Source organism: Spizellomyces punctatus (assembly GCF_000182565.1).
Source record: "Spizellomyces punctatus DAOM BR117 chromosome Unknown supercont1.7, whole genome shotgun sequence".
NCBI lineage: Eukaryota > Fungi > Chytridiomycota > Chytridiomycetes > Spizellomycetales > Spizellomycetaceae > Spizellomyces > Spizellomyces punctatus.
The window spans coordinates 1271187-1292796 of record NW_015971543.1 but is presented as its reverse complement, the minus strand read 5'-3'; the positions used below and the strand labels follow the sequence as shown (position 1 = coordinate 1292796).

The 21610-nt window shown below is 47.8% G+C and overlaps 4 protein-coding genes and 1 non-coding gene across 6 annotated transcripts; 2 read left to right on the top strand and 3 right to left on the bottom strand.

The window, feature by feature from the left end:
- Nucleotides 1-6: 6 nt before the first annotated feature.
- Nucleotides 7-1243, top strand: SPPG_04823 (uncharacterized protein). The gene has a single exon (XM_016753061.1). It carries the CDS (start codon nt 135-137, stop codon nt 1050-1052), a length of 918 nt encoding a protein of 305 aa, XP_016608550.1. The 5' UTR covers nt 7-134; the 3' UTR covers nt 1053-1243.
- A 2669-nt stretch (nt 1244-3912) lies between these two features.
- On the bottom strand, nt 3913-3984 carry SPPG_10089. The gene has a single exon. It is a non-coding gene; the product is annotated as a tRNA-Pro (tRNA).
- A 5436-nt stretch (nt 3985-9420) lies between these two features.
- On the bottom strand, nt 9421-14433 carry SPPG_04822. 2 transcript variants are annotated; one of them, XM_016753060.1, is made up of 7 exons: nt 14272-14433; nt 13337-14196; nt 13064-13281; nt 12794-13001; nt 12633-12731; nt 12384-12554; nt 9421-12315 (listed from the first exon to the last, which is right to left on the bottom strand). In XM_016753060.1, exons 1-7 carry the CDS (start codon nt 14312-14314, stop codon nt 9508-9510), a joined length of 4407 nt encoding a protein of 1468 aa, XP_016608549.1. In that variant the 5' UTR covers nt 14315-14433; the 3' UTR covers nt 9421-9507. The 2 variants fall into 2 exon arrangements, with proteins under 2 accessions (XP_016608549.1, XP_016608548.1); XM_016753059.1 differs by having other exon boundaries at nt 12396-12554.
- Nucleotides 14434-14509: 76 nt separating this feature from the next.
- Nucleotides 14510-17883, top strand: SPPG_04821 (linker nucleoporin NIC96). Its single transcript, XM_016753058.1, has 4 exons — nt 14510-14676; nt 14750-15314; nt 15383-15460; nt 15521-17883. The coding sequence occupies exons 1-4, from the start codon at nt 14671-14673 to the stop codon at nt 17716-17718; spliced, it is 2847 nt and encodes a 948-aa protein (XP_016608547.1). The 5' UTR covers nt 14510-14670; the 3' UTR covers nt 17719-17883.
- Nucleotides 17884-18030: 147 nt separating this feature from the next.
- Nucleotides 18031-21545, bottom strand: SPPG_04820 (uncharacterized protein). Its single transcript, XM_016753057.1, has 5 exons — nt 20970-21545; nt 20804-20861; nt 19596-20726; nt 19272-19528; nt 18031-19209 (listed from the first exon to the last, which is right to left on the bottom strand). Exons 1-5 carry the CDS (start codon nt 21074-21076, stop codon nt 18270-18272), a joined length of 2493 nt encoding a protein of 830 aa, XP_016608546.1. The 5' UTR covers nt 21077-21545; the 3' UTR covers nt 18031-18269.
- Between the last annotated feature and the right edge of the window lie 65 nt (nt 21546-21610).

The following is a 21610-nucleotide window of genomic DNA, read 5'->3' as shown; positions in this document are numbered from 1 at the left end:
TTGTCCTGTCCATCCTCTGCTTGGCGAAGTTAAAGGCAAACGTGGCGTGATGAGTCATACAGCTTTGCACGTCCCAAACTGCTTTTTAAAGGGCTTTTGGCACTGTCAGACGACGACCACTGTTACTTTCTGCCATGCTGAACTCTACAGCGGTCCAAATACTGAAAGGCGTCGGAGTCGCTGCCCTGACCTGCCTCAGCGGTTATTACCTCCTTACTCGCACAAGACATGGTCGTCGGGTCAGCCGCGCTGGACTCCTTTACATTCTTTACAGCCTGCCAGACCAAATCAAACCCGACACACCATTTCCCCAGCGTGTTCAACCACACGGCCCGCTGGAAAAAGTGACAGATGGTTTATGGATTGTTACCGGAATTGTTCCTGGTTCAAACATGCCCAGAATAATGCCAGTGTACAGGCCGCCAAACTCTACTTCCCTCCTGCTGTACTCTGTCCTCTGTGCGGATGAATCAACAATGGCCGAGATTGACGCACTCGGTACAGTTACCCATATCTACATACCATGTTCCTGGCACACAATCGACGCGGCAGCGTACAAGACGCGCTACCCGAACGCCAAGCTGATTGCCCCGCGTGCTTCCCTCCCACGAATCAAGGACAAAGTGAAGGCTGAGGTTCAAGCTGCTGAAGACCTTTTCCCGGCGTGGACACACAGTGACGATGTCACTCCCGTTGGACATGGTACTATGGAGCAATGTGTTCGACTCGTGGCTCCCCAAGGAGTGTCCTCTGAATTTGATGAAGTCGAATTACTGATCACACTGCCAAATTCGACAAAGACAGCTCCCCGCCACGCGCTACTTCTTAATGATCTGCTGCAATCCGGCGGCGGGGATACCTTGAAGTTTCAGACAATCGGTCTCGTCTTGATGGTGGATCGCGTAAAAGCTGTCCGAGATTGGTTCTCTACGTTGATGGAAGACGTTGTACGAAAGAGGAACGTGGAGATCTTGACGCGTAGCCATGGCAAGCCTATTATTGGCAGCACAACGATTGAACGTCAGCTCAGAATCGCGTTGGGCAGTCTATAGGCATTTCTGGCAAGGATCGGCCGCCCAGCGGTGTTATACTATGCCAGAAATTCAACAATATTTAAGTCAAATATCCGGTGTGGTTATCCCTGCCAGGTTCGACGGGTTTACAGCATCTGATGAAATGGACTGCCCATTAGCAAAGCAATACAAGAATAGGCGATTGCACCCCGCAATTTGCCAATCCATACCTCAATGGCCAATATCTACCAAGGCAATATGTAAATGCCTTTAATCGAATGCCCTGAAGCTATCCCGGGACTTTGGACTGGCTACCAAAAGAAGTCCATATCTACAGGACAATGGCCAAGCACTTTGTATTGAGAAGAACATCCACTGTGTTCACGCTTCGATTACAAGGCGCTTATGTAGACATGCGGATTCTTCTTTTAGCCTTGTAAAAACGACTGACTAGCAGCTCCTTGTCGTACTGAAATACCCCATCCTTTCAATGTCAATGTCGATCGCAGGTAACTTTGGCATTCCGCCAGCAGTCCCACATATGACCTGTGCCCCAGCCAGCAGAATACTATTCATATCGATGTAATCACCGGCCAAGCGATTCCAATGGGTATGAAAGTACAAGTGGATCGCAGACTACTGTATGTCTAACTACAACTCGTACCGATGTAATCACCGACCAAGTAGTTCGAATGGAAATATAATTGCATGTCGTAGACTAAATACTGGCTAAACATGCGCGTGAGGCCTGAAAAATACAAAAGTTGCAGTTTGGTTATTATCTTTATCCTATGTAAGCGCAACTCGTATCGACGTATTGACGGAGACACACACATGAGTGCTTTGACTTGGATTATGCATACTCCGCTAGTTACTTTACATGCCACCATGTACACATGGTAATTCAATTCCAAGCACTTTTTTGTCCGATAGAAACACCGATGCTGGTTGCTCGGCTTGTCCGGTGAACACATCTATTGGCGTTGGTGATTTGAAGGTATCTTTTGGAGATTCTGAGGTGCGATAGAATGAACCTTGAACGTTTCCTTCTCTTTTGGGTACTATAAACCACCGATTTGAGTATGGTTCTGTCGACGGTTCAAGGACCCCATTCGTAAACTTCCATGCATCCGTGGTAAGACATCTACGTGAGCATAAATGATCTCGCAAATAGACATTACCATATCTAATAGTGTAGGGGCGCCCATCAGCTCAAAATGGTCCAATGGTATCAGAGTACACTTTGCAAACGGTTGCATTTTCCTCTTCCAAAGCCGCTATAGCAGCCATGACGGAATCCCGATGATGTTTTTAACTAACCCGACCCGACCCGCTTTGGAATTAATGCTCGTAGGGTATAATGCTCTTTGAGCGAAGTATTGGTATCGGTTCAGCTAGCTACATAGCTAACCCCTTGTTAGACGATGTCTCTCGGCAACGTTCTTCTAAATCACGAGTACAACCACCATTTCACATCGAATAGACCATTTGTCTGCTGGTTTGTAACACTGCTGTGTAGGTAAAGGCGATCGCAAGGTTGTTATGATTCCGTTTGTTTGCCCGACGTCCGATGAACACTACTTACGACAGCACCAAGCGTAGGACGAGCAGCGTTTTGACCCCCCGCAACCTCAAAACAGCACCTTATACCACCCGGATCAATGAGAATCGGTACTTGGTTTCTCCTAGCCCGATCCCACCATGGTATCTTAACCGCGTATATTTACACTATCCTCCGAATCCGTCAGACCCAATACCTGAATGCTTTGCACATATCCTATTGCTGCAAAGATGTAATATGTACTGCAGGACCATATCCGAATTGTGTCGTGGCGCACTGTTTGTGATAGTCTCGATTTCATCTTTTCAGTTACCTCAATTGGGTCATGATGTGACGACTTGACAGATTACGCTGCTGATACCCTTGGCTTTATCTTACCTCGGTCAAACTATCGCAACAGATTATGATGGGGATGACGGTTCGTGGTTTGGGTTAGGTCTTGGATTCGGGATTCGGGTTGGGTTAGGATTCGGGTTTCGGCATTAGGGTTCAGGGTTGGGGTTTGTGGTATAGAACTCGGCTTCGTTTTACGTCGTCCAAAAGAAGTTTGTCGAGAGGCAATTTCTTGAGAATATGGAACAGGTTCGGGGGTAAGTTTGTATGTTGAAGCCCGAGGATGACAGAACCAAAAAATCATGAATGAATTGACTGGCGAACTTCAGCAGGGGGATGAACTCGGCTAGGTCTTACCTCGGTCAAAGCAGCTGGACAGATTACGAGGGAATGATGATTCGGGGTTTGGGTATGCGTTGGATTCGGGGATTCGGGTTGGGTTAGTGTTCGGGTTAGTCGTTTGGGGTTAAGGTTCGAGTTTCGGCGTTAGGGTTCAGGGTTAGGGTGTGTAGTTTAGAACTTGGCTTCGTTTTAATGTCGTTCACAAGATGTTTAGACCATGGGCCTTGAGGAAATGGAACGAGTTGGGCATTAAATTCAAGCCTGAGGTTGAAATGAATCTGGCCACCGCAACTTTTTAATAATTTACAAACTATTCTTCTGTATAAATTGCACAGTTAAAGAAAGTTACTATGGTTAACTCAAAGTAAAGTTAATATCCATTCTATTCATAACGCATAGATGAAACAATGTGCGGTTTTGCTCCAGTAGGGCGATGAACTCGGCGTCATCTTACGCATGAGGTTGACATGACCAAAAAAATAGATCTGACCAACTCCAGTAGGGGTTATTCCGGGGAATAGGTCGATACGAGTTGTCAAAATGAAAAAAAAAAAAAAAAAAAAAAATTGCGATTTGGTGTTTGCGAGGAATGCTCCTACTACGCACTTTACAAAACCCAGCAGCTCCCAAAGATAAAAAAAGTCTGGGAGGGTCCTGTGGAAGGGGTTCTTCCGGGGATCGAACCCGGGACCTCCTGCACCCGAAGCAGGAATCATGCCACTAGACCAAAGAACCGTCTTGATTTGCATGTAACCTACACAGGAATCATGCCGCTAGACCAAAGAACCTTATGAATTCCATACCAAATCACGCAGGAATCATGCCTTTCGACCAAAGAACCGTCTTGATTTGCATGTAACCTACACAGGAATCATGCCGCTAGACCAAAGAACCTTATGAATTCCATACCAAATCACGCAGGAATCATGCCTTTCGACCAAAGAACCGTCTTGATTTGCATGTAACCTGCGCAGGAATCATGCCGCTAGACCAAAGAACCTTATGAATTCCATACCAAATCACACAGGAATCATGCCTCTCGACCAAAGAACCGTCTTGATTTGCATGTAACCTGCGCAGGAATCATGCCGCTAGACCAAAGAACCTTATGAATTCCATACCAAATCACGCAGGAATCATGCCTTTCGACCAAAGAACCATCTTGATTTGCATGTAACCTGCGCAGGAATCATGCTGCTAGGTCAATGATAGAAAGTATACCATACATATATTGTTGAATTGCATATAAATCATGCAAGAATCATACCTCCAGGCCGGGCATTTCACATAAACTACGCAGAAATCATACCGCTAGACCGTACATTCCATATAAATAGCGCAGGAATCATGCCTACCGCCACGATTTGGTTGAATGGTACAAGTTGTTGCATTGACAAGTGTTATCAAATGGTAATTCCCGTGGTATTCCAAATATATCATGGAGGAATCATATCTCTATGTAACGGACTTACAACAAGTTCCAACAATTCCGTGCATGGCGGAAAGGTCTTAAATCCTAAAAGAGGGTTCCTAGTTTGGGGGCGAGAGGCAAAAGGTATCGGTTAAAGGGGGTTCTGTATATTGGATATAAGCTACGCAGGAATCATACCTTCATGTGATGGACTTGTAACAAGCTTTTAGCAGGTCCTAACAGTCCTGCGCATTGGAAAAGGTCTCAGAATCCTAAAGAGGGTTGGTGGTTTGGGGGCGAGAGGCATGGGTTAAGGGGAGTTCTATTTTTCCATATGAATTACCCTTCATTCATATCGCTATTTGGTTAAGGGCTAGAAGCTGTTGCATTGACAGTGTGTAGTCAAGCAGCAATCTCCCTGGTGTTGCATATAAAATCTGCAGATATCATACCTTCATTAAACGGCCGTGTTCTAGGCAGGTCCTAACGGTCCGGTGCGTGTATATGCTGGATCCAGCAATTACCACTAACACCTGGTATTCCATATAAATTACGCCGGAAACATATTCGTCACTGTAGCACCCGTCGTTTCCACTACTGCAACTATCCCGTTTACAACTATAGTCAACCGCAGCGTCCGTAGCAAAGACGTTAGGTGTTAACGGAACGGGCTATTTTCTGGGCTTTTCGATTTTCTTCTTCATCACCGATATCCCCTGGTATTGAAAGTGATTGCGTTGACAAGCGTAGTCAATCAGCGATTCCCTTGGTATTTGCATATAAACTACCCACGAATCAGGCCTCTCGACCAAAGATATGGATATAACTACGCACAGATTTATCTTGCAGGTCCCAACAGTCCCGTGCGTGCACGCAAGAGTACATCTAAGAATCCTAAAAGAGGGTCTCTGCTGATAGTTTGGGGCCAAGAGGCAAAGAGATCGCTTATGGGTGAACCGAGCAGGATTTGCAGGCGAACGTGTGGGTCAGTGGTGGGTGCGGCAGTAAACCTAAAGTTAGTGTTCAGAAGGCTAGTTCTTGGCTTGCAATGTCGCTGTTGGCTAGCTGCCGCGACTTCTCTTTATGTCTCTTTCGATACAAGTTTTTCTACCCTAACCCTTTATTCCATATATATTCCAGACAAGTCGTACCGCTAGGCCTGATATTCCACGTAAAATACGCAGGAACTTGAAAAGGCGATTAGCATTACAACTGAAAATATCATTAGTGTGTTGATCGAACAACTAAAACAAAAGAAGCCTGATCGAGGACAAGGCTCGCGGTGGGTAGGCACTTGGGTACGTCCTTGATGTATATCAGATGCTACTAGGAAAACTCGGTTCACAGAATTCTTTTACTACAATATATATTAGTAAAAGTCGTGGGAAACACATATTTCTACATGGCTGGCACTTTAAATCGCAAAAGAAAACCAATTGGAGCAATTTGCATATACAATATCTTTGGATTAGCGACTGATTCCACAGGGCTTACCCACCGCATACAGATGCAACTCGATTCGACAGGGCTGCGATTGAGCAATAGAATGTCCCACCACCATTGTAATGGGTGAAAGAGGCTTCACTCGCACTATTGGTTTCCATTGCCCAATTTCCTCCTTTCTTTGTGTCTATATTGTTTCCTCGTCCCTACGGTTAACGTTCTTCCTTCATTTCCACCGTTAACGTCCGTTCTTCATCCCTACGGTTACCGTTCTTTCTTCATTCCTACAGTTAATGTTCTTTCGACCATGCCAAACATCCAACAAGCCGAACAAACCAAACCCGCGCATAAAATGAGCCCACAGAGCCGACACCATTAGATGCTGGCCAATGTCGTCGCGCGGTAGATGCCTTCAATATCGTCACTGGACGGGTTGTCAATGCGTTTAAGCGAGTCTGGCGGGGCCACTCTCCAGAGATAGCATCCCAGGAAATAGCCACTGCAGCTGAAGCAGCGACGACCGAGAAAGAAGCCGTTGGTGCGAAATGTCAACCAGCGCACAAGTTGCCATATTCCCATTTCCTGTCCCATTGCTTGACCCAAATGCTCGTCTTCCAATCCCCCTCTCCCAAAGCTCAGTTGTTGCTTAACCCGAATAACAGTGTAATTAGCATGTGGACACTGGCACGGAGATGAGAGCTATCCACTCGCCAATATCACTCTCCACTATAACTCCAAAACGAGCGCTAGCGAGCCATGGCCCTGCCCCGAATCCGAACACTAACCCGAATCTTAACCTGAACGCTAACAGGAACGCTATCCACTCGCCAATGTCGCTCTCCACTATAACCCCATGACGATCGTTAGCGAGCCATGGCCCTACCGCGAATCCGAACACTAACCCGAACCCTAAAACCCGAACGTCAACCTCAACCCTTTTGTACTCGATATAAAATAAGGAGGAATAATTCCTCCTGATGTTCCATATAATTTGTGTGTGGGCAAAATAAAGACTCAGTCTGCAGATATATGCAGCCACGAGATGAAATGCAAGATGCCTCCTTCGATTTAAGCAAATGAAGTATGGTTCGATGCACAAAAGATGCTCCATCATGAAAAACAGGTCCAATATGGGCGGCCATACTATGAAAAGGGGTCCAATACCTGCAGCCAAGAACGGATTGCAATTACTATCCCTTTGCAGCTATCTATGAGAGGAATATTCTGCAGTTGCCACCTGCATGATGCGCCATGACTCAATGTATCTGCTCTTTTTTCTATATAAACCCCCCCTTGTCTGCCCCCCATCTACTACTAAGAACCTTTTTACTAGATATTCGAGTTTTTGTTTGGTTTTATTTTGAGGGAACATGTACGAGGCCCGAGCTGATCCCTCCTTTCCTAATAATTGCTCCTTCTCCTGCCGCTTCTGTGATCCAAAATGTTTAAACGAGATACCTTGATGCTCACTGGGCTGATACGAGAAATGAGTCTTTGAGCGCAAAAAAGTACTCCAAAGCTCATAGTAAATCAATTGTTCAGTCGTTCACGGCATCAGAACTCAATTCTTGTTGTCAAAATCAGTTGCCTAGCGCAATTGTCATTGTGTTCTCCAAATTGCGCTCTTGGTTGATCGAATGCAGATTTGTGAGTCCTGGATATCTTCAAGGCCAACTGTTCCAAATGTTGGCTCTAGAATTAAAGAGCATTCGTGTTCAGCATCTCGAAAATCAAAGTATAAACGGAGACCAACCAACGTGATAGATCGTCCGAGCAGACTTTGCCCGCGGTTCCTCTGGTTTGCGAGGCGGCATGTCGCATTTTAAGGAAAAACTTGATCTGAAATTATGGCCTACTCATTTCTGACACTGGATTAACTCCACTTATTTAGTTTTTTATTACTTATTCTTTCAATGCGGAAGATACAAATAATCATGAACTGCATCTTTTTTGCCATTTTTGGTTCTTCTGGACGTGCGTTGCACCCCACAGGGGGGGGGGGGGGGGGGGTTCACACTTAATATACCTCCCTTTGGACCACATTTCATGTTCCTATGTCAGCATTCTCTAAAACGAGAACTCGCCCCTCTTTGGCTAACAAAGTATTAAGCACGCTATATCTAAAGTAGAAAGCCTAGATCCTAGAATTAGCGACAACCACACCCTATCTGCTTTGAGTTGTTATCCAGTCGATTTAGGATAGCTGCTTCCACAGATTTCAGATGATCCCAGAGACTTGTTAAAATCTCCAAAGGTTCAACTCAATCTAGACTTATAGGTTCCGATTGATTCACGAGAGCTTTCTTAGATTCAAATAGGAGAGTTTGGGGAACGATGTAGATCAAGCCGGTGAACGAGGACGTACGTAATCATGTCTGCGCCATACCACGTGATGCAAACAAAAGCTATAAAAGAGGCCGCTTGCTGCGCACGGTGTTTGTCCCCATCCGTCTCTCTCCGTGGTGGAAGCGCTCCATCAGTGAAGTTCCGGCTGAGATGAAGTGAGCCGACACCCAGTTCATAAACTATCTATGTGGTCGACCCTACTTTGGTCGGCCCAATTTTTGGAACGTGTTCCAAATGCTTTGCATGCAAAGTATGTTGGAAATATGCACTACACAAAGGAAGAAACAGTCGTGGTCTTGGCATTGCACGGAACAGGGAATAGCAGGGATTACCATCATCGATATATCTTGTGTAGATCTTAACAAAAACTCGAAAGAAGCCCGCGAGTCTGTTTAGTCTCATTATTCTTACTAGTATGAGTAACTTTGAACTCTCAGCATTCCTGCATGGGTTATCAAATGAATTCATCCATCAGGAAGGCCTGTCTTGGGTCATGTTTGAGATGGCAGAGCTTCACCGCCGTATTTGACTTCGCTCCTGATTCACTCGCCTCCCGGGAGGTCGTCGCTCTCGTGTCGGCTTGGCTGCTGCTGTTGCACGCAAAGGTTATTCAGCATCTTTGGTCACAGATGAAGCCAAACTGATCATCTCAGTGAATTCGCTTAAATACCAGTAGAGTGACCTGCCAAACATGTGTTACAATATATCACGCTTATTTGACCTGCAGGGATCGATGAGTGAGATTGACCCCGTCGATGATTCACAGTGAGCGGTCAAACCCGAACTATACGGCAACAAACTCTTGTCCGACATACCTGCCAGTCCACCCGAATAAATGCGTCGGGCTGCCATACCATCCCATATAAAACACGCTAGAGGTATTACTGCCAAAGTTATAGGAACTAAGTATGTTTAGCGGAAGATTGGAAAGACTTCTCCAAGTGGAAATGTCATCGGTACACGGATCACAGTAGTGCAAGAAGCGAAAAAAAACAATATGCATTCGTCACATATTTACAGTAAAAAGAATAGTGTCTCAGTGCAAACGGTAGTAAAAGCTACGCAACATGAACTTTTCCCGGCGCTGAGCCAGAGTGATTGAGCCATCCATTTCGGAATCGATGCCCTTCTCCAGCTTTCTCTTCAGCTCTACCATCAAACGTAATGACCTTGACATAGTTGCCAAACCCAACGGTAATACCCTCCTCACAAGCTGCAAGAGAACGAATTTGTAGAACGGGCAGTTGTTCTTCGCCCAGCTGCTCTCCATCTGATGAAGAGTCGGTGTATGATGGGCTAGGTCCTGATGATGAGCAGGTACTCTCTTCCGATTCTAAAGTGCTATCTGAAATTGCGCTTGCCGACTCTGCTCTGTCATCGTCAGAGGACTCAAGAGAAAGATCTTCGCTATCGGAGCACTGTGGCAAGTTCGACTGTACTGGCCCATTACAAGGGCTTCTGCCAGCTTCCGATGTGTATATCGCGGTTTTCTCTATCTGAACCGCTGCGGGCGGTGTTGCCGATGCAAATGGAGTTTGGATTTGTGAAGGCCTACGACATCCATTCACGTCCTGCGACAATGAGAGTTCTTGGTCCTCGCCACTCCTTGATTGGCAGTCCAATTTTGAATCTGCTCGATATCGCTTTGTAATTTCCCTGTCTGGTCTCTGCAATGAAAGATCGTGCACCCGGTTGAGATCTTCGTGGGTGGAGCGTCGTGATGCTTTTGGACGGCGACTGCGCTGAAGCAGACCCGCCGCTGAAGGCCTGTAGACTCCTTGCCCCATCATCAGTTGCGAAGAACATCGCTCTGTTGATATTTCTGACTCTTGGATAGGATGTCTGGGCCTACATCCCAACCCACGGAGCTCATCCTTTCCCAGCTTTACGGTCCGAAAAATACGTGTGGGGTCCTTCGGGTCAGCCAGATTGACTATCCACAGCTCCCACCACCAATCGCTCGCGTTTCCCTCACAGCCTACTCTTGACCGTCTCTCAGCGGCCGCTCCATTTCCTCCGGAACTTCCGAAAAACCGCTTTATAACACCGCCGAAGGGTAATCGTTTATCTAGCACCGTTCTGTGGCTTTGGGGTTCGCCAGAATGTGATACAGTTCGTGCTCCGATCAGCATAGACCCCTCCATTACGGCGGTGACACAGCCGGGCTGCTGTATCACGCCCATGTACCGTACATTGATGCTTGACACATCGGAAGCACATCGAGTTGCCTTGACATCCGAACTCACATTCCCAACTGGGGCATGATTCACGTTCAAGATGCCTGCATCTCGACACACGAAACTTTCTCTCCGCACGGTAAGATCCCGAGGAGTCGGTATTGCCGTGGTAGGTGCACTCAGACTTCGATTACGGGTAATACTCGGGGTTAGAGGTCCTTCTTCCGACTTTAAGGTCAGAGTAACTTCCCATATTCGGACGCATTGGTCATTCCCTGCGCTGCAGAGCATATATTTGCCGGTGTTTTCTGCCCATTGGGTGCGATGCAGGAAAACGGCGTTGAGAGTCACCCCATATCCTGGGTCGTTCTTCTTTATGGGAGCGTCAGCACTGCCCGCCAGGATGCTTCCCAACGGCTTTTTAGCTTCTACATTCCACAGAAAAATTTCCCCGTGGGTTCCGCCCGTGGCTAAAATCCCGGTTTCAGAATCGAAGGCGAGGCTCGAGATGGCACCGCGGTGTCCGTTGAATACGGCCGTTAAGCACCATTCCAAGCATGGTCCATGTGTACTCTGCATCGTCCAGCAACGAGCGGTTCCATCATCCGAAGTTGTCAACAGACTTCCATGCATGTCCAGCTGCATGTCATTAATTCGTCCAGTGTGCCCTTTCAGCCGACAGCATACAGGCTCAGAAGGCCGCTCTGTGTGCAAGGATGAGCCTGAGTCCCAAGTTAACACCACGATGCACCCATCACTCATTCCAGCACAAAGGATAGGTATTTTCCAAATCGACCTCCATAGAATGCGCGTAACTGAGACACCCGTATCGCAACAGGGACTAGTATGATGGAACAGCACATCATCCGATCGTGGGCTCCACACGTAAATAAGACCCGTGTCCGTCCCACATGCGATTGCTTCTTCGTCATTATAACCCTTATAAACCGCGTAGCAAGTATCGCGACCATATTTTCGTCTGCCACGGCGCCGTCTAGGCAGTACTCTTTCTGCATTTGTCCAACATCTCGTCTTTTCATCACCTCCAAGCCATGTAACCATTCCACGTGCAAACATGACAGATTGTACATCCTCACTGCTACCACTCCACAGTGAAGTGATTTTGTCTGGGATTTTCGGGTTCCATGTACTTACTTCTTGTGCCGCTTTGGGTGCAGAAGAGCGCACATTGGCGTACATCTCGCGAACGCGAACATCAAGCCTCGAGAACCATAAGGCGAGACTGGTGCACATGACACATAATAAGGTACCAAATAAAAGTAGAAACACAACCGTGCAGGTGAACACGGCTGGATGAGCACCTTCCATAAAACGGCGCGGCAAAGAGGACGGCAAGGTCGCAGTTCGCCTGTCGCGAAAGCGGATGGTTTTGGCATCGACACCGCCGCTGGATGGCGCTCCGGTCTCACCGTTAGTGACCCCAAATCCTACGTACGTCGGAGGCCGGATCTCGACGTACTTGGCCGAACGGTCTGGATCAATCACGTGCCAGAATGCGTCGGCAGTCGCACACATGGAGTTCTGGCAGAAAGTGCCATTGGCGGCAGGAGTCAGGGACGATAGTCGTGACGATGCGAATGAACCGATAGGGGCTTCCGAGTTCCCCAATACTGCTGATGGGGAGGAACCAAAAAGACCAAAGCCGAGAAAGCATATGGTCACCAAAATCTACAGAATCACGTTAAATTATTGGTGTGCTAAGTGTACAAAAAAGCTTTGCATCCATGGTTGCTCACGTTGGACATTACCATCAAGTAACCGCCCCAATGTGGTCTAGATCTCACACTGCCATCATTTTCTGTTTGCGTTGATCCGTCATCCATGTTTGCAGTCGCTGCAGCTGAGATAGATGATCGGCGGCCATTCAAGCCGTTTTGTATTGTGCGAAGCTTGTGCAGTTCTGATAGCTAGGAAACGTTCCAGAGGAATGTCATGCATATCAGAATATCGTTACTACGACGGTCGCTTGAAAGTGTAGCCCATACCTCCAAACGGCGAATATCGATGGACAAGATTGTAATGAAAAACGTTATCTGCATGAGATAGTCCATTACGATTGAGACAGCACCAAAAAGACAAAAATCCTAGACGCATGGGGAAGCATTAGAGCAGATAATTTTGCCAGAAAGTATTGACTGCATTCTACCTGTAGAGCGGGAATGCTCATTGTCGAGGAAATAAGTAGGAGGCACATCTCGCCCCCAAGGGAGAGCGACATTGACACTCCTACCTTCCCAAGACCCAATCCAACCCGTTCCTTGACGGGCAAATCCATAGAAGTTGTTACGACCGCGTTTGTAAGGACAAAGATGTTCTCCACGCCAACCATAATAATCAGAAATGGTAGCACTTCCCTAATAAACCGAAACGTTACTAGACGCAACCAAGGGTGTCCACCTGTGCCTGGAAGACGTACCAAGGAACCAAGGATGTCTTCACCCCCAACATGGAGCAGAGTCCTACTGACATAATTAAACCCGAGAACACCGTGACGACAGCACCGAATCCTAGCGCAAATTTGGACTTTACAAGGTCCACTTTTCCGAGCACCAAAGATATGTATAGGAATACAATCAGGTACATCACGCTTAAGACCAGCGATTCGCCGTTCAATAACGTTGTGGATCTTGCAAACTACATTCAAAGAGGGTTAGACCGTCATCGGCGTACTTGATGGGAACGGAGGTACCTCGTAAAATATATGTTTGACCTCTCCATTTGCCCTCCAAGATAGTGGATTGGGTAGGCCATCAACTATATTACTTGCGTCCATTTGCGACGACGGGGGAAAGACACTTTCCCAGAGCTTATCCCAAACGTCCGAGACGGTCTCCCGAATCGGAGACGTATGGTTCCTTTCAGTGAGAAAGTAGGTGATAACCATTGACTGGGCACTCTTCAAAGTACCGGTCGTGCTGTCCAACATTATCCCGCCAAAGACCGAATGAAGGGGAATGGGTATACCAAGCGACGAAACTACACTGGCGTTGGAAAGGGTACTAAAATAATCGTCGTCGTTCAAGAATCGGGTAGGATCTGAACCCCAGTACTCTAGTGGGGAATGAATCAAGCAATTATTCCGTCCATAAGGTTTGTAGCATATATCGTCTAAAGCATATCGTCTGGCGTAAGCTGTCGTTCCAATGTAACCTTCCTCTGTGAACATCGCCACTGCTTGGGACATCCTTTCTTGTATGTCCAGTGCGTATTTCAGCAGTCGTCTATCGAGCACCCCCCGGTCGCCTCCCTCCTTGAAATCACTTAGATTGACATTGATAACAATCTGTTCCAGGTGCAAGAACGGCTCGCTCCCATATTTCTCCGAAAAGCTCTCTTGATCCACAGGAGTACGTGAGGATGTCGTCTCCCAGAACTGGATGGGTTCTGAAGGTTCACGTTCACGTAGATTAGTGTGTAATTGGGTAACGATAGGATACGACAGGAAGAACATGAGAGAGAAGGAAAAGAAAAGGACTACATATGGGTGAGAAGCACAGAAAAGGCCGTGACGATAAAAGAGTCCAGAAAATAGATCGTGGGCTTTGCGGCCTTTTCATACCCCAAAAGATATGGTCGGTCAGTATACATGGAAGCGCTTAAAAAATGCACAAGACGGATTCCTACGTAAATCAACTGCCCGATTTCGTAGATCTCTCAGACCGGCCATTTCGGCTACCTAAATCCCACAAGTGGGCCAAAGAGCTGAGCGTCTCTGAATCCCGATTGTTTCAATTACACTCCGCAAAGCTAGATCTGAGGACCAAATTTACATCGCCCTGGAAAATGTCATGGCGGAAAGGCTTACACTCCTCGGCATAACAACCGCGCCTGGCGACTAGACATTCGAACCATGTGCGAGTCTCGTTGACGCGCAGATCGCAAGCGACGAGATCTTTCTCCAAGGACAGATAGTTTCCAACCTTGGAGCATTTGGAGAGTCCTTCTCCTTGAAAGAGTCACAGTATATTGTCTGGTGCATCTGTCTACGCAGTTTCATGACAGCCGCTTAATTCCTGGACCCGAATGCAGGTACTACAAAACAACGGGATCGCCAGTTGTCCACATCTGGTTGCTAACGTTCTGTTCTATTTGCCAAACTTAGAACCAAGCCAGAATGTTGCAAGGTGGAGCAACCGATCTCAGACAACTGCTTGAGCGGTCAAGACAGCTCACAGTTCACATTAATCCGTCTGATGTGCCACAATTGGAACGTGGTCTTGATCAGATCAAGGCCGAGTCAAAGCGCCTCTACAAGCGGACGACCCGTGTAGCAGAACCAGGAACGACGAGTACTGGACCTAGTGGTCCAGCTGGGATGGATCCACGAACTGCTATTCTACTCGCCAACAAAGGTTTCGATCCAGATAAAGTCCGCCAAAACCTCGATCAGATTGATTTGGCACAAAGCTTTGAGCCCCTGCACGCTGTACGGGATACCGACATTGAGGGATATCTAAACAATGAGTATGAAAACATTGTGACGGTTGCCATTCATGAGACAAAGAGAGAAACGGATAAGGCATTTGACAATGCATTCGAAAAGTTGCTGTATCGAGACTGGGAACGAGCTAGGAAGAAGGTCTTCCAGGAATTAGGGGCGCACAGTGCTCCATGGGGTACTCCGGATCACAGTGGTGCTCAGGTTGGAAGTTTTCGTATGGACCAATGTGAGTGGCATACTATATATCATGATGGCGCTGGTTTAGAATGCCAAGCTCACATCCTACAATTCCAGCTATTGGCCCCAGAAGAGCAGGAATAGGTGGCCTTGGTGCGGGCCCTGGAGCTGGTACCGATACTTCTAGGACCGAGAGTAAGGCATTGTTGATGGCAGAACTATATGGATCAAACCTCCCTAATCCATATCTCTTAGGCGGTATGGGCATGCATCCGCGACTCGGAGCGTACTTCAAAGTGGTGCGAGAGATCAATCAGAGGCGACTGGCAGGACAAAACGTTGATGTCATTATTGCATTTTTCGAAGCCGCTCAGACACTTGCGACCAACGACACGTCCCAGCGCATGCTGGCACGATGCTGGACCCTTTTGTACCGAATGCTTGGAGGAGATCTCGATTACGCAAGAGATCCCAGCCGACCGCTTTTGGAGCCACGTCAATTCGCCGGTGTCCTCGCAAACCCTGCTACAGCGGGTGAATTTCGACAGAAAATCGCCAAAGGCGCGCGCGCTTGGCTGGAGGATAACTATCGTAGTTGGGTTTCGGATTTTGTTCGCAGACAGCATGCAGCTGTTGGAGGCAATCCGACTGTGCACAGCGAAGTGAAGGCCATGTTGGAAATGCGGTTCTGTAGGAATACTGGCTGGATGAGGGGATTAAGACTCGTCCACGGTCATCCATTTTGGGCACATGTCTTCACTTTGGTGCGATGCGGATTGATCCAAGAGGCAAGTCAACATATCGATCAGCACGCAGACTTTTTGAAAACGGCCGCCCCCTATTTTGCGGCATACTTTAAAGCTTGGGCACAAGATCCTTCCGGTAGACTCGCGCGGGAACTGCGTAATCGATTGCTCCAGGAATGGAACGCCCATTTGCGAGATCACGATAATGATCCCGAAGTCGATCCCTTCCAACTCGCGCTGTACAAAATCATTGGACGTTGCGATGTATCCATTAAAACAATACGCAACTCTAACGTAATCGGGTCAGCCGAGGACTACATGTGGCTGCAGTTTATGCTTGCAAAGGAGCAAGTGCTCGAAACTGATGCGCTACAAGAACGGTACACATTACGTGACGTCTCTCTCAAAGTCCGGCACTTTGGTCTTGACCACTTCAAAAACCCAGTGATATGGTTTCAGATGCTTCTGCTCTGCGGTGATTTCGAATTGGCGATATCTGAATTGTTGAAGCAGGAAGCTTTCTCGGTGGACGCACTTCACTTTGCGATCGCAATGGTTTATTATGGCGTTTTACGGGTGCCAAAGAATCCGAATGAACTTCAAGATGGGAATATGCTAATTGTGGCGGAACAGGTCTCTCTTCCTTCCAAAACAACCTACACAGTGTACAACTTCAACGTCGCGCAATTGATTGGAGCGTTTGTAGGGGATCTTGGACGAAGTGATCCAATCGCTGCCCTACAATACGTGTTCTTCCTCGGTCTTTTGGGTGAGCCGCTCACACATCAAGATATGCAACTTGCATGGGGACAACGGGCGCAATCGGTTTCTTCGCAAGGGGGCCCGCAATATACCACCTTTGCGCATCGACTGATTCGTGATGTGGCTTTGGCGTCAAAGGACTTTGAGAAGCTTCTTGGAGAGGCTGGGCCTACTGGAACCCACGTGCCTGGTGAAGCTGAACGGTATCGATCCCTCCTCCACATACGCAATGCGGAAGAGTTCAAGCTATATATCACAATACCATCGGCAGAGCAAGCAGAGCGGGCTGGTCGATTCCAGGACGCCCTACGGCTCTACTATCTTGCTGGAGAGCACGGTCGCGTTATTGAGCTTTTGAGTCGGCAACTTAGCGACAGGCTCATTGCTCACCGATACCGCGATGATGTGGATTCGATATCGCGTGATGACCATTCGGGACAGATAACGGACGTGTTTGTGCGCGTTGGCGATCCTGTGGAGCTGGCACAACAGCTGTTGGACTTTTACAAGAGTAATCCACAAATGCTGGGGAGAATTACCATTGAAGCTCGTCAAACATGTGAATTGCTCACCAGATTAATGCGATTCATGCAGCTGTGCGACAGAACAGCTTACGATGCCGCATTACCCCTTCTACTGCAGACGGGGCTGGTGCCAACCAATGTGAATGAGGTTCATGCCAAGGCCAACGCGTTCAGACTGGTTTCGGATTTAGTGAGCAAGACCATGTCCGATGTTTTGATTGCAGCTTGTACAGCCATTAGCCATATCCACCAAACACTCACGATGCAGCGGGTGACGGCTGGACAAGCACCAGGACGGGACCGACACCTAGCGGAGCTCAAGGAGCTAGCGGCTGCTTTGACCATGTATGCGGGACAGCTGCAGTATAGAATTCCGAGCGAGACGTTGAGCATTATGAACAAGTTATTTGTGAACATGTAGTTTGTTCTGGCAGTTGTGCTGAATGCAACTGGCTTCTCGCTTTGGGATAGTGGTGCCAAATTAATGAGAATATGTGGAGGGAAATCTTGTATATGAGGGGGCGGCGTTTCAATGAATACATGTAAATTTGAAATCAGCTGCTGTCAGAAACTAAGTGCTTGACCTTCCGCTCCCTTTGTTCGTTTTTGCCCCTTTCACCGCCATCATCATTTCCATGGAGAGGGTATCCAGAAGTGAGTACGCAGAGGTGTAACAGGTAGATTTGGACTCCCAGCATAACTGCAAGAATTATTATGAATTGTTCAAATGAAATCATTTTCAAAGCGAAATGTCATATCTCAGCATCCATGTCATGTTCAATACATACGAGGAAAAATATGAAGATTCCAGTCTAAGGCACAAAGCTCCTTCCAAATGAAGCACAGTATTCAAATACAATGAAAAAGCCAGTAACCCCCCACCCCCCAGAAATCCGCCACTGTCCAGTCGAAACGGAAAGCACGTCGCCTCCCGCAGTTGACCGTCTATGTAAGTACTCTTCCCGCTGATCCTTAGTCGACATCCATCCGGTTGCCTTCATCCTTGGCTCCCTCGTCTGAGCCCTCCTTCTCATCCGTTTCCATCTTGTCTTCCTTCGCCTCTCCCTTTTTTGCTTCCTTCTTCTCCTCCTTCTTTTCCACCTTTGGTGCAGGCTTGGGTTTGTTCAAGATGGGAGTGGCAAAGATATGCAACGATTCACGCTCCTTGTTGATTTGATCCACGGTGATAGCAGGATCTTGATGCTTTGGTTGTTCATTGATCTTGGCAATCGAGTCATTGAGCCAGTTCAACTTGGTCTGGGCTTCCTTTGCAACCTTGTCTAGGTCTTCTTTGGGAATATGCGCGTAGCGATCATCCCCAGCGCTTACGTTGACAAGTACGGAGTTAATGTAGTCCCGAAGGTGCTTCTCAGTACGCGGTCGTTCCTCGTGCTCTAGGAAACGGCGGCGGATAGGATCCCCGAGCTTCTTCAGTTCCTTCAGCTTCTCTAGGTACACGCCTTTGCCTGCGTTTTCTCCTTCATCACTGTACAGCCACTCCTCCATATCGTTCAGCTTCTTCATGAACGTGGACCTGTCATCCTCTGTGGTATATTCACTCCACGCCATCTCGAGTTTGGACCGTGTGTCATAAACGTACTCCTCGAGGGCATTACGGGCTTCAGCTGTGTCAATCACAAGACGGTCGGCCGCGGACATCTGGCCTTCTTCATCTTTCCACTTGTTGAGTATTTCAGCTGGGGCAGCAGTAGTCTGTGCAACAACAGTAAGGTTGTGCTTTATGGTCACACGCTTGGTTTTAGGCGCGTCCGCCGCTGGCGACTCCGCAGCTGGGCTTTCTGCCGAGTTGTCAACATCCATGCTGGCCGCTCCTTCTTCCTTCTTCTCTGCCTCCAGTTTTGTCGGTTCCACGGGAACAACCGTTTCCTCGATTTGGGTGGCGCTATCCACGCTGCAATGACAACTTTTAGGACACTGCGATTATCATCTTGCAAGCATTTCACATCAACTTACGCTACAAGGCCGTTTCCGTCCAGTTTGGTCTTCACTTTGATAGATGCTTTCGGTGCGGACGCTCCGTTGGTCTGACTCTCGGGTGTGCCAACCTTTTTGATACCCTTGACGGTCCACTTGCCAATCCAACGTCCAGTACCCTCAGGGAAGTGGCGCTCAGCCCTCTTCTCTCCGTAGTTAGCTTCAATATCAACGGCAACAGAGCCTCCTTGAGCACTCAGCTCGTCATCGTTGAGGGCACGGTAGATGGACAAAACCTGCAGAAACCCCAAATGTTAAAACGACATGTATGGAACAAATTTCTGACATAGTCATGCTACATACTTTGTTACTAGGAATAGCATTTCCAATTGGGAAGGCTTCCATAGTTGTGTCGCCCTTCTCAGGAGAGCTCCACGCAAGCTCAATGGGATAGCTGTTCCAATCCTGGACAGCAAAGTCACGGACTTTGAAGACAGGAGAGATCATGGCGCACTGGAGAGCGCACCCACGGGCAACAGCCTCATCCTGGTTCAAGGTCGTGGACAACTTGTTTGCCCCGAACAAGTCGGAAAGAGTTTGCTTGACGGCGGGAATACGGGTGCTGCCACCAACGAGTTCCACAAACTCCACTTCCTCAGGGGTGATACCGGCCGCTGCCAGTGCCTCTTTAATCGGCACAGACAAGCGTTCAACAAGAGGTGCCGCCCATTCCTCAAAATCGGATCGCTGCACTTGGGCTGATACATCCTTATCGTCCATGATGCACTCGACGTTCAGCATGGTGACAGCGTTTGCACTGAGGATCTTCTTAACCTTTTCAGCTGCTTGTCTCAACCGGAATTTAGCTTTGGCATTGCTGTTGATATCGATCTTGTACTTGGTGCTGAACTCCTTGGCGTAGTGTTCGACAAGCACCTCATCGAAATCCCTACCACCCAAGTTGCGATCGTAGGCAGTACCTTTCACGACCAGCTTGCCCTTGACGAATGATACAACGGCCACCTGGCACGACGAATGCCCAAGATCGAAAAAGACGACATTACGTGGCTTTGCGTTCGCATCAGATGGATCAGGAAGATCCAACTTTGTGATACCGTATCCAAGAGCAGCGGCGGTGGAGTCGTTCATCAACCTTAAAACAGTCAACCCAACGACATCGGCTGCGTCCAAGATCGCTCTCCGCTGGCGATCGGTGAACCAACCAGGGCATGAAATAACAACGTCCGTAACAGGCGTCTTGATCTCTTTTCCGGTGAACTCCTTCACCTTACCAAGGAACATTGCACAAAGTTGAGTGAAAGTGAAAGAGCGCTGATCGCCCTGGTAAAAGACCGACGCTGCGACTTCGCCGCGTTCGCCTTCGACCAAGTTTGCATTGATGAATTTCTTCTCAATTTGGATATCAGGATCACTGAACGGTCGCCCTGCTAGACGCTTCAATCCCGCGACGGTATTCTTAAAGTTTGAAATTTCCTGTGGGGTGAAGGAGATCATTTTTATGAGTAAAATTCAATGTCTGAGCAATGTAGAAGCAAAATCTCCATCATTACCTGTGTCTTTGCAGATTCTCCCAGATATCGCTGTTTTTCGCCAAAAGATACTAGGGATCTTGCAAGATGAAGATATCAAAGTTAGATCATGACAATGATTCGCGTTGCCACCAAAGATCTCACACCGCTCCCGCGTCGCGCCGTAGAAAGCAAGTATAACACTTACGGGGTAGCACGGTTGGATACTTCGTTGACGATAACATCGATGCCCCTGTTCCTTGCAACAGCCACAACCGTGTTCAAGTTTCCAAAATCGATACCAACGACAGACATTGTGCTGATCTTTGGTCCGTTACTGGTAGTGTCTTTATGTCGCTCGTCTAAAAGCGGCTCCTGTTGACGATGAGTAGCTTCTTGCTTCGTGCGTTTTTTATTACGCCGACGCTTGGTGCTGCTTGATGTTCTGCGAAAGAGGAAGTTTGCAAGTAGGCCTACAACTCCAATAGCGACGACGCCGATGAGAATATCTGCGGCGAGGTTAGTGCCCGGTGTCGGGAGGAGGGTGCCAAATAGGGAGAAGGATTGAGAGGGAATCTTCGCGAGCGAGCTAGCAAGCAAATGACGGAAGGAATGGGGATGGACAAGGGATAGTCAGCATGAAAAGTATTTCACACAGCGAGAAATAAATTGAAAGCGTCGCGTTGCCAGGTAAAAGGGCGCTCTGGCTGATGACGCGAACAAACTCTACGTAAAAGCAAACTGCAAAAGCAAGGGCTTTTATTACCTTTTGAACTCTCGCTTTCTTCCTTGTATCGTTTTCAACGAGAAAGTAGAAGAAGGGGGGGTTTGTTGAAAGAAGACAAGTAA

Excerpts from the sequence above, each read along its gene's own strand:
- SPPG_04823 (XM_016753061.1), top strand. The coding sequence starts at position 135 with ATGCTGAACTCTACAGCGGTCCAAATACTGAAAGGCGTCGGAGTCGCT.
- SPPG_04822 (XM_016753060.1), bottom strand. The coding sequence starts at position 14,314 with ATGGCCGGTCTGAGAGATCTACGAAATCGGGCAGTTGATTTAC. Across the intron at positions 12,555-12,632 it reads TCGATATTCGCCGTTTGGAG|CTATCAGAACTGCACAAGCT; the intron begins GTATGGGCTACA and ends AACGTTTCCTAG. Across the intron at positions 12,316-12,383 it reads ACTTGATGGTAATGTCCAAC|ATTTTGGTGACCATATGCTT; the intron begins GTGAGCAACCAT and ends GTGATTCTGTAG.
- SPPG_04821 (XM_016753058.1), top strand. Across the intron at positions 15,315-15,382 it reads AAGTTTTCGTATGGACCAAT|CTATTGGCCCCAGAAGAGCA; the intron begins GTGAGTGGCATA and ends CTACAATTCCAG. Across the intron at positions 15,461-15,520 it reads CGATACTTCTAGGACCGAGA|GCGGTATGGGCATGCATCCG; the intron begins GTAAGGCATTGT and ends CATATCTCTTAG.
- SPPG_04820 (XM_016753057.1), bottom strand. The coding sequence starts at position 21,076 with ATGTCTGTCGTTGGTATCGATTTTGGAAACTTGAACACGGTTGTGGCT. Across the intron at positions 20,727-20,803 it reads GAGAATCTGCAAAGACACAG|GAAATTTCAAACTTTAAGAA; the intron begins GTAATGATGGAG and ends TTCACCCCACAG. Across the intron at positions 19,210-19,271 it reads GACGGAAACGGCCTTGTAGC|CGTGGATAGCGCCACCCAAA; the intron begins GTAAGTTGATGT and ends TTGTCATTGCAG.